An 11,161-nucleotide genomic window follows, 5' to 3' on the forward strand; every position below is an offset into this window, starting at 1 on the left:
TGGGCATCTAGGTGACACAATGGGCAGAGCACCAGCCCTGGAGTCAAGAGGACCCAAGTTCAAATCTGCCTCAGACCAGTCATTTAACCCCAATTCTCTCAAAAAAAAAACCAAACCCAAAGAAACTAAGACTATAAAGTGTTCACCCAAATTGATACGGTTTCTCATCCAGGAGTTCTGTATACCAATAGAATCACAAGAGTAGTCCCCATCCCAGTTCCTCCCTGGATGTAGGAGGAGAGGGTAGAGGAAGTTGAAGGCCAAAAGAATACATAGTCCTTTAAAACTGAACATTCTATAGGGAGGGGAGTATTCAAAGGGAAACACTGATGGCATGTCTGTGAGTAGAAACTCATAGACAACACCCTCGAGATGTGGAGGAGAGTGGGAGGACACAAGATAATCTGGATCAAGGCATTTGAAGTCAGAAGGGATCTCGGAGTTTATTTAGCCCCATCACCCCATTTTATAGATGAAGAAAATGAATGCCAGACAGATGAAGTGATTTGCTCTTCATAATATTAGGAAGAACAGGAAGAACTCTGGACTTGGAGTCAGAGGACCTGAGATCTAATCCAACATCCACTGCTTACCAAGCTGGGCGACCTTAGGCCTGTGACTTTTAATTTATTATCACATATATAGTAAATAGTAAAACAAGGATTCAATCCAGGGTCTTCTTCAATGTTCTTTCCCCAGTCCCATACTGCCTGCTCCTAGACAGTGGTGATCTAACAGGAGGTATTGCTGTGATCTCAATAAATGCCCTTTGGAAGGTGGGCAGATGTGTGGCTGGCCTAGACAGCCTAGTTAGCCAGGGAGAGAGAATGCCAATATGCACGTGCTCTCAGGGCAGGCTTCCAGGAGGAAGTGGCAGAGGGCTTTGGGCACCGGATAGAAAGTCAATGGTCTGGCACCTAGGAATTAGGCAGCTCTGGCAGCCGTGACAGTATGGGGAAGAAGGGCAAGAGATGGGAGTGGCAGTAGTGGGTGGCTTGGTGATACAGAAGCCACACCGCCCTAAATAATACTAATATAATCATGCCACAAACTTGGATTGATGTCACCCTTTCCCATCTCTGGGCTCTGTGTGCTTCCATGTATATTAAGTCATTTATCTAAAAACAAGTTCCTTTAATCCGTGGAAAGATGGTGCCTCTGGAGAAAATGTTTCTACGCTGCACGCTGCCTAACAGCTCTCTGTCGGATACTAAATTAATGGAGGGAAAGATTAGGTTTTTCACAAGCTGCTGAAAATTGGTTACATTCATTGCTATTTGCATCTGTTTTGCAGGAGGAATGAAGCACCCCAGGGTAAGAGCCCCCAGCCAGACCAACGCTCCCTTTAGCCCATCTGTCTAGGGCTCAGTGGATGTTTTGAGGAAGGTCAGAGTCAACCTTCTTAATGTAAACAATCTCAGAAGGTTAGGGTTGTTTCCCGGACATTCTATACTTTTTCCAATTCACTACCATGAATTAAGCTAAAACCATGAAACCTATAGCTTCATAACTGGGACTCCAGAGGTCATCTCATTTGACCTCTTCCCCAAAGCAGTGGGGGGGTAATGGAAAAAACCCTGAATTTGGAACCAAGTGACCTGAGTTCTAATCCTAACACTAAAAAGGCTTATATCCACCAAATCATCCACTGGGCCTTAGTCGGATGGGGCTGGAGGAAGCATCAGACTGTCTGGGGGCATTTCTTTAGGGACTAATCTCTTATTTCTGGTCCTCACTGGTAAAATAAAGGGACTGAACTAGATGTTCTGAGCCTTAGTTTTTTTTCATCTACAAAATGAGGATAATAATACTTGATGAGAGGGAAAAGCTTAGCAAAGCCCAGAGCATGATAGAAGTGAGTCATTACTATTATTTTGCAGGAATTCCATCTATAGTACCCCTCTAATGCTAGGAAGCTCACTGCTTCCTGGGGCAGCCCCTTCCATTGCTGGAGAGCTGTTAACTATTAGGAAATTCTTCTGGTATGGATCTAGAATAATTATAGCTGATGTTGATATGGAGTTTTAAGGTTCACAAAAGTTGTAACACTATTTCATTTGCTCCTTCCAACTACCCAGTAAGACAGGTGTTCTAGGTACTGCAGATAAGAAGATATGTAGAGTGGCAACCGCATTGGCATACCAATGATGGCTGTTAGCACAGGCTCTTAGATCTGCTCTACCAGGAAACATTACTGTTTAATGTGTCAACAAGCTTTTTTAATCATATTCACTGGTTCAGGGAAAAGTCAGCACCCTGAACTTGAGAGAAAATGCAAGCAGAGAAATAAAGACCAACAGACAGGGCTCTGACTGCCTGAATCAACTATATACTTCACATACGTCCCTGGATCAAGAAGAGTTTTTGTCTCTGAGCAGGTGGGAATCTCTGAACATAAGATTCTGAACTCAGAATCTTGACCAGAGATTCACAAGAACCTTCTCATACTCAAGCTCCCAAAGCAAATACCAACTCAGAATATATATATGCTTCTCAGAGCCAGAAGGCATCACAGCCCTCATGACTCAGTGCCTAATTAGAAACTAGCAAAAGGTTTGAAAGCCTTCCTACAGGTAAGCCTCCCCCTAAGCAAGCTTCCTTTAATGGGCTTTACCTGAGGCCTATTAGTGGGCAAGGAAGATCTTATATCCCATTAGCACTACAATGTGTTAGGGATGAGGGGGAGGTTCAGAGAGAAGGGACTTGATCATAGCGGCAGAATTTGAACCTAGGTCTCTTGACTCCAAGTCCAGCATACCTTCAATCTGCTGCTCTTGGTTCTTGAACCTATTCAAGTCTCTCAGACTTTTTAAAGAAATTAGGTTGTTAGTTAAATAATAGACAATGCAAGAGTGAGTCATATCGATCAATAGGAAAGATTTTTTAAAGGTCCTATCATGTGGACACAAGGACAACAGTGGGACTGTTCCCTGCCCTCAAGGAGCTTACATTCTACTGGAAGAGTCCAACAAGCTCTGCAGAAAGGTGGGAGCCACTTTTCTCATCTACGAAGGCTGTGTCTGGGCAGGATACTACCGATTACTCTAACTCCCTGCAATCCTATCTTCCTTCATTCAGCCTCTCTGCTCTCCAAGCTGGCCTTCACATTCTGCTGCACTGTCCTGATCACAAAATAAAATGTAAACCGCTTTGCCTGTCCATCAAGTCCCTTCACAACTTGGCACCTGCCTACTTGCCCAGGCAGATCATCTATCTCTGTGCTTTTGTCCGATACACATCCTGGCCCTGGCCAGTTGTCTTGGCTTTTTTCTTGCCATTAGACTTTGATGACTCTTGAAGAGAGAGTGAGACCAATGACTTTGTGCAGCTCTGCCTCACTTAAATCCAAAAGTCACATTCAAGTCAAGACATCCCCCTGTGATGTCATCGGTCCTCTTTGGAAATGAAGGGCAAACAACAACAATAATATTTTGTTTCTGCCAACCCTGGTGTCTGTGGTGGAAATCCCTTCCATCCCACACTTTCGGAGACTTCTGTTCCTTTAAAGTGATGCTTAGATGCTACCTTCTCCAGGAAGCCTTCCCTTTCTGCATGCCCCACACTGTCCCCCTCCATAAAAGTAAGATTTCCTTCCTTCCTCAAATTTCTGTTTTCCCCTTATTAATAGAAAAAAAGATATACATTTTCTTGTTAACACACCTGTTCTTAAATTGTCGACATTCCTCTCCTCTCCCCCTTCCCCATTCAATAAACTCCAGTGGCTCCCTATTACCTCCAGGAGCAAATACAAAATGTTGTGTTTGACATTCAAAGTCTTTTATAACCTAGCCCCCTCCTACTTTCCAGTCCTCTTAAACCTTACTCTGCAAAATGTACCCTTCACTCCAGTGACACTGGCCTCCTGACTATTCCACAAACAAGACATTCCATCTCTTGACTCCAAGCATCTTCTCTGGCTGTCCCCCATGCCTGGAACATTCTCCCTCCTTTGCAATACTTGCTGACCTCCCTGGCTTCCTTTAAGTCCCAACTAAAATCCATCCTTCTATAGGAAACCTTCCCCAATCCCTCAATTCCAGTGCCTGCCTTCCATTATCCTGTTTATCTAGTAAATAGCTTGCTTTGTATAGATTTGTTTGAATGTTGCCTCCCCCACTAGATCGCAAGCTCCTTGAGTGAAAGAACTGTGTTTTGCCTCTTTTGGTACTTAATGCAGTGCCTAATGCAGCGCTTGATTCATAGTTAGAGGCGGCTCTAACTTACATTTCTCCTAGCCCTTAGTCGTTGCACTTATATATAAGTTGCACTTATCTTAATGTCCCTTATATTACACTTATTCATGTGCATGTCTCCACCCCCATTAGACTAGGAGTTCTTTTAGAACACAGAGCAGGATCTGCGTCCTGTCTACTGTTGTATCCGTAGGTTCTGTCACGTGGTAGTTGGTTAATATTGGTGGAATTTGATTGAAATGAAATTAAAATCCTAGAAAACAACTATTCTGTTCTATGAACAAAATTCCCCTCCAAGCTTTAAGATAAGCATTGCTAAACGCTCAGACCTATATACAATAGTCCCTGCCGCCAGGGAGCCTACATCCAAGGTGGAAATGTAAAAAAGATACAAGTGGAAAGATAATGAATGGCCAGACCCAGAATGGGTCATTGATGGTTCAGTGTCAGCTTGGAAGGTCTCCAGTGGGTTTGGCCTTATGCTACTTAAGGGTCCAAGACAGATTCTGCCCAGTGGAAAAGTAGAAGGGTTCAGACAGTAAATGCTAGAACTTAGTGGTAGGCCAGGGAGCATCATGGTGCAGGGTACTAGGGCAGTCAGGAAAGACTTTAAAGAGAAGGTGGGTCTTGGGCTGGGCCTTGAAGGATTCCCTCATTCAACAAACATGAAATCCTGGTGGTATGTTTAGGAGTTATAATCCCTGTGCTACATGCCCTGGAGATCACAAAGATGAATTCTAGAATAAAGTCTCCATTCAATAAACAATTCCTGAGGGTCTACTGAGAGCAGAGTCCTGTGCAGGATACCAGGGAAGAGACTAAGTTTAAATAAAATACAGTTACTTATCTCTGACTCCAAGAAACGACAGCCAGTGGGATTGTTGTGTTTGCCCTTCATTTTCGAAGAGGACCATGACATCAGGAAAATGAGGACATGACTTGCAGTTGACATTGATTTGAGTGAGGGAGAGCTGTGCAAGGTCACCAGCCTCACTTTCCCCCCAGAGCCATCTGGGTCCAGTGACCAGATATTCATCAGGATGGCTGGAGATGACCCAGGATGCAGTGGGAGATCCTGGCCATTTTAATTACTGTAATATCAGGAAGGATGTGCTAATATGCTAAGTGTTATAAGCAAGATACAAACAGAAGAATATGAAATTCAGAGGAAGGGGATATCCCTCCTAACTAAGAAGGGGGCCAGGGATCAGTAAAGGCTTCCAAGAGGAGGCAGTACTTAAAGTATGAATAAGGTTTCAATGAGGAAAATCATGGTCAGGAATCAGAGCTCCTGAGAACCTGGGAGAGGAAGTGAACTGGAAGAAGACCCTGTGTGTCCCAGGTAGAGAGAATAGCGTGCACCTTAGACTGGACATAGGAATGTGGAAAGAATGTTTGGAGAGCTCTAATTCGTCTGATTTGGTTAGAGTGATGAGGAGATGGGGTATGAGGAGAAAGAGGAATGATGATGGGTAGATAAAATAATAGAGGAGGATACATTCCAGGCATGGGAATAAAGTACAAAAGAGGAATGCATGAGACGTGTTTGGGAGATGCTGAGGAGGCTGGCAGCATGAGGAGGCTTGGGAGATAAGGGCAGAAAAGGAATTTAGGGCCAGATTGTGGAAAGTACTTACTTCTAGAAGTTTAATAATTCCTGTATAAAGTAGGCCTCCACTGATGTCCTTCTCAGAGGCCTCCCTCCCATCCCCACATCAGGTAGAATGCTGACCCTCAAAAATTATGCCTGTGGAGTATAAGTTCAGGCAATTCAGGGTATGGCCTGATGACAAACTATGGGTCTATCTTCCGAGAACCAACCTAGCTCAGTATCAAAAGGCTCATAACCAAAGCATGGCCCACCAAGGAATGAATCCTTTTAGTCACAGCCACTATGATTATACTTGAAATTTCATAGGAATAAATGTAAAGTCTTTTATTTGGGCTTAAAAATCCAGCTTCACAAACTGAGTAACACATACCTAGATAACTGTGTGAATACATATTTAGGGGTTGTAGTAGATTACATGTACCAATAAATATAGATTTTTAAAATATATGTACAAAAAATAGAAGCCAGGGCAGATAACAGAATATAAAACTAATTATTAATAATAATAATATCTAGCATTTATGTAGCATTTTAAGGTTTGCAAGGCACTCAATTATCTCATTTTATCCTCACAACAGCCATGGGAGGAAGATGCTGTTATTAAGTAAAAGCACAGCATGTACTGTACAAATGATATCAGAAGTTCTACATCTCAAAATGAGCTGAGGATAGTGAGAAAAACTAAGGACAAGAAAGTAGTGGATCACTGTTTGCAAATCGGGAAAAAGACGAGAGACAAAGAAGGGATGTGACCATTGCTTGGGGTAGATGAGACAGAGATCAACAACTCAAAGTGAGAGTTGCCCAGTTCTTCTATTGCCAAGGAGAAGACCTTTGGCCTGGGAAAGATGGAACAAGAATGGTAATAGTACTTTAATACCCAAGATAAGTAAGGAAATACTGTAGTAAAAGATGCCCCTGCTGACTTCAAGTCACCTGAGAGAATTAGCAGATGTGATTGCTGAGCCGTTGTCACTAATGTCTGAATGATTATGGAGAATGGGAGGATTTCACATCTGAGGAAGAAGGGAAACTAATTCTGCTCTCAGAAGGGAGGATATTGACCAGATTTTTTTAGTGGGGGGTGTGGTGGGGGGGGGAATAGAGTTTGCAAATTCTAGGCTAGTGAGCTTGACTTCTATTCCTGGCAGAATGTTAGACTGAATTAGTAAAGGGATGGCTAGTGAACATCTAGAAAAGGAAACAGTGATGGCTTCATTTTAGTGCTTTCACTCCTCCCTCTTCCCCCTCCTCCAAGAAGTTAAGTTGTGTTCCCTTTATACATATATATGTATGTTTGAATCTATATGTCTATGTATGTATATGCATATATACATATGCATATATCTACACATACATGCATGTATATACACATACATATATAAATCTGTACCTACCTGTGTACATATTGTATCCTAAAAGTAGAATGTAAGTTCCTTGAGGGGAGGGACTAGTTACTTTGCTTTGTTTTGGACTTTTTTTCTTTGTACCTCTAGCGTCTAACATAGCACTTGTTACCCAGAATATGTCTAATAAAAGCTTGTTGGATTGAATGCCAGTTCATATCAGGTTAACTTTATTTCCTTTTATTTCCTTCTTTATAGGGTTACTAAACTGGCAGATCATAAGAATGTCACATATTAGCCTAGATTTTCACAAAGCTTTTGCTAAAACCTCTCATCTTTATCTTCTCTAAAATGAGGAGAGGTGTGGGCTTGACAATCATACACTTAGATGATTTGGAGTTGGTTGAATGGCCAGGTCCAGAGTGGGCCATTAATGGTTCAATGTCAGCTTGGAAGGAGGTCTCCAGTGGGCTTGGCCTTATGGTATCCTTATCAGACTCTCAGGTGATGCCAAGCTAAGAGTGACAGTTCACACAATGAATGGCAGAGAAAGCATCCAAAAAGATCTTGACAAGCTAGAACATTGGGCTAAATCAAATAAGGTGAAATGTAATAGAGATAAATGTAACATCTCATACTTGGGTTCAATAAACTGCCATCACAAGTCCATGATGGAGAAGGAGCAGTTAGACAATTTTTTGTCTGAAAAAGAATTGGGGGTTTTATAGTGAACTACCAGCTTCACATGTGTCGGCATTGAGATATGGCTGCCAAAAAGAAACTTCCCAAAATCTGAGCTTGGGCTTCAGGAAGAAGGGGAGAGATTCCAGAAACAGTGAGGCAAAGGTTGTTAGAACACGCCTAAAGAGTTGGGCTCTGTTGCAGGCACTACATTTGAGGAAGAACATTGATAGATTTCAGTGTCCAATAAGAACACAACAAGGATGGTAAAAGAGCTCACGGGTATGCTATATGAGGAGATGTTTACTATAGAGAAGAGGAACCCAGGAGTTGGAGTAGGGTGTGAGGGAGAAAGTATGGCTGTCTGTAAGCATTTTATAGGATCATTGGGCAGTTAGGTAGCATAGTGAATAGAGCACAGGACCTGGAGATAGGACAACTCATCTTCCAGAGTTCAAATCTGGCCTTAGATACTTACTAGCTATGTGACCCTGGTTAAGTCACTTTACCCTGTTTTCCTCAGTTTCCTCATTGGTAAAATGAGCTGAAGAAGGAACTGTCAAACCACTCCAGGATCTTTGCCAGGAAAACTCCAAAAGGAGTCACGAAGAGTCAGACATGACTGAATAACAATTATAGGATCATAGATCTAGAATTAGAAGATTCCTCTGAGGTTATCTGATTGGAGTGCTGTCCTAAAGGATGCCAAGGTCCAGATATGGAGTCAGAATGCCTGTGACAGAGTCCCAGCTCCACCTTTTATTAATCTTGCTACCTTGAATAATCATTTCTGAGCTGAGCCTCAATTCTCTCATCCATTAAATGGAAATAATAGCTCTCATATTATCTGCTTCATTGGGGTGTGGTGAGGTTCAAGCAAAATAATAGCTATAAAGAACTTTTTAACAGAAAGAAATGCTATTGAAACTCCAATTGTCATTATTCTTCTAGTACATGGTTGATGTTGTATTATACTTGGAGTTAAAGGACCTGGGTTTGAATTCAGACTGTGTGCTTTTTGGCTCTGACCTTACCCAAGTCACACAGCTATTCTGAACCTTTGTTTTCTCCTTGGTAAAGGGAAGCTGTTAGATTAGACGGTCTCTAAATTCCCTTGCAGTTTCAAATACTATGATCCTTGCCCCAATCATCCTTACATGTCTTCCCAGCCCTGTAGGCTGATTGATTTTAGTCTGAGTTCATTCCCACCCTTTCTCTTTTTTCCATTTTATTTTATTGATATCTTTTCTTTTTTACATCACCTATACTTCTGGATACATCCACTTTTCCTAGTTACCCAGTGAGCCATTCTTTGTAAGAAAGATTTAAAAAGAAAGGGAGAAAAAGCAATTGCACAAATCAAACCAATACATCAACTGTGTCTGACTATAAATGTAGTATCTATACCAATAGTCCCTGATCTCTGCAAAGAAGGTCTACGAATTCTGTGTTTGGGCTTTTTGGGTATATGCCTAACTAACAATAGGATCTTTGGGTCAAAAGGTATGGATGTTTTAGACACTTTTTAAAGCTTCATTACAAATTTCTTTCCAAAACAGTTGGGCTAATTCACAGCTCCACTAACAATGCATCTGTGTGCCTGTCTTTGCATAGTCCTCCTAACATTGATCATTTTCATCTTCTGTCACCTTTGCCAACTTGTTGGGTGTGAGGTCAAACCTCTAAGCTATTTCCATTTGCATTTTTCTTATTATTAATTGTTTGGAATCACCTTTCATATACCTGTTAATAGTCTATAATTCTTCTTTTGAGGTCTGTTTGTTTTTATCTCTAAATATTTACCCATTAGGCATTGGTTCTTGGTCTTATATATTTATGCTAATCCCCCTCTCCTTTTTCCAGATGACCTGGTTCAACCTGGATTGTCAGGATTTGGTGGCTGACTTAAAGTTGGGTGAGGGCTGTAAGGCCAGCCAAGATGCACAACATCACCTGGAGACCTACCTACAGAGGCTTGCAGCAGAGTTTCCTGCTGAGAAACTATGGGAGATGTGGCTACAGGCATCTTCTCTGAGTAGAGGCCCTGGCCTGGGTCTTTGGGAGGAAGCTCGACTGAGGCGGCATGAGAGTTATGTGATTCTTCAGGAGGCTCTGACCCGGTGCCAGGGGAAACTAGAGACTGAGCTGGGCCCTAGTAAGGGAAAAGATATTTCAGTGAACTTAGCCTCCAGATCCCTGGAGGGAGAGTCCATAGCCATTCTGGAACCTGGGAAAACATTCACTGGAATCCAAAGATGGAAAGGACAGTCTGTTCCTAGGGGAAGGTTGGGCACAGGTATGAATTCGAACTCTGTAGGCCGAGGTGGCCTAAAGGAAAATGACTCCTCTGGCCAGTCTAAGGAAGAAGGGGGTGAAAGAGATAATCTACAGAAAACGGGGACTTCCAACCCAGCTCCTGGAATTATGGACGCAGAACAAAGGCCCCAAGCTACCCTGGCTGGAGATCTTAACAAGGCAGCCACAGAGAATTTGCAGCCTCCCTCGTGGCTACCTACTCTGCCAGCATCCTCCACATCCCCCACCCTATGGAAAGGCCTCACCAGAAAAAGGCCAGGACGAGGGTCCCACTTCCACTTCTCCCGACATGGTAGCTTCTCATCAGAAGAGACGGATTCACAGACCTCCCTCGAGGACTCCCCACTGACTAGTCCTGTAGTATCTCTGGAGCTGAGTAGCCCCCAGCTGCTCTGGGCTCCAGGCAAGGGCACAGGCATGGTGCAGCTGGAAGGCAAGCCTCTCAGTGGTCAGACACCAGGGAGCCCTGTGTAAAATCATTCAGCAAGCATGTAATAAACACTTACTGTGTGTCTAGATCTGTGCTCAGCTACTCTGATGGGAGGGAGGTGTGGGCAACTATGGAAGGAAGGGGAGAAACAGTCACTGCCTTGTAGAGACTTAAATGCACAAAGCATTTCAAGAATAAGAAGAGATAGCATATAATAAAGTATTAAACATAATATAATTGAATTTTCAGATGAATGATAGAGACAATAAGTGATATGGATGAATAGTATCAGAGAAGTCCATGTGGTTAGAATAATTATGGTTGGCTTCCTGGAAAAAGTGGGACTTGACTTGGAGTCTTGATCCTTGATCTTAGGAAAAGAATTACCCTTCTCTGGACTAGTGGACCCACAGTCAGAAAAACCTAGTTTGAAATCCTACTTTTAACCCTTACTAGCTTGTGGCTTGTCACTATAGAAAATTAGAAAATAGAATAAAAATAATAAATATAAATATATTTTATAAATAAATAAATATAAAATAGAAATATAGAAAATAGAAAAATAAAAATAGAAAAGTAACCT

At 42.3% G+C, this 11,161-nt stretch overlaps 1 protein-coding gene across 1 annotated transcript in view; it reads left to right on the forward strand.

Annotated features, from left to right (window-relative positions):
• KIAA1755 (KIAA1755 ortholog) overlaps positions 1-10,664 on the forward strand; it is a 76,018-nt gene extending 65,354 nt beyond the window's left edge. The window contains exon 14 of the mRNA XM_069063506.1: positions 9,696-10,664. Within this exon, the coding sequence (XP_068919607.1) occupies positions 9,696-10,622 (927 nt within the window). The 3' untranslated portion in view covers positions 10,623-10,664. The remainder of the gene's footprint in view (positions 1-9,695) is intronic.
• The last annotated feature ends 497 nt before the right edge of the window (positions 10,665-11,161 follow it).

The sequence above is a fragment of the Petaurus breviceps genome, unplaced genomic scaffold (genome assembly GCF_028583685.1).
Source record: "Petaurus breviceps papuanus isolate PSGF00001 unplaced genomic scaffold, PetGlider_PUasm1.0 90591, whole genome shotgun sequence".
NCBI classification, from domain to species: Eukaryota; Metazoa; Chordata; class Mammalia; order Diprotodontia; family Petauridae; genus Petaurus; species Petaurus breviceps.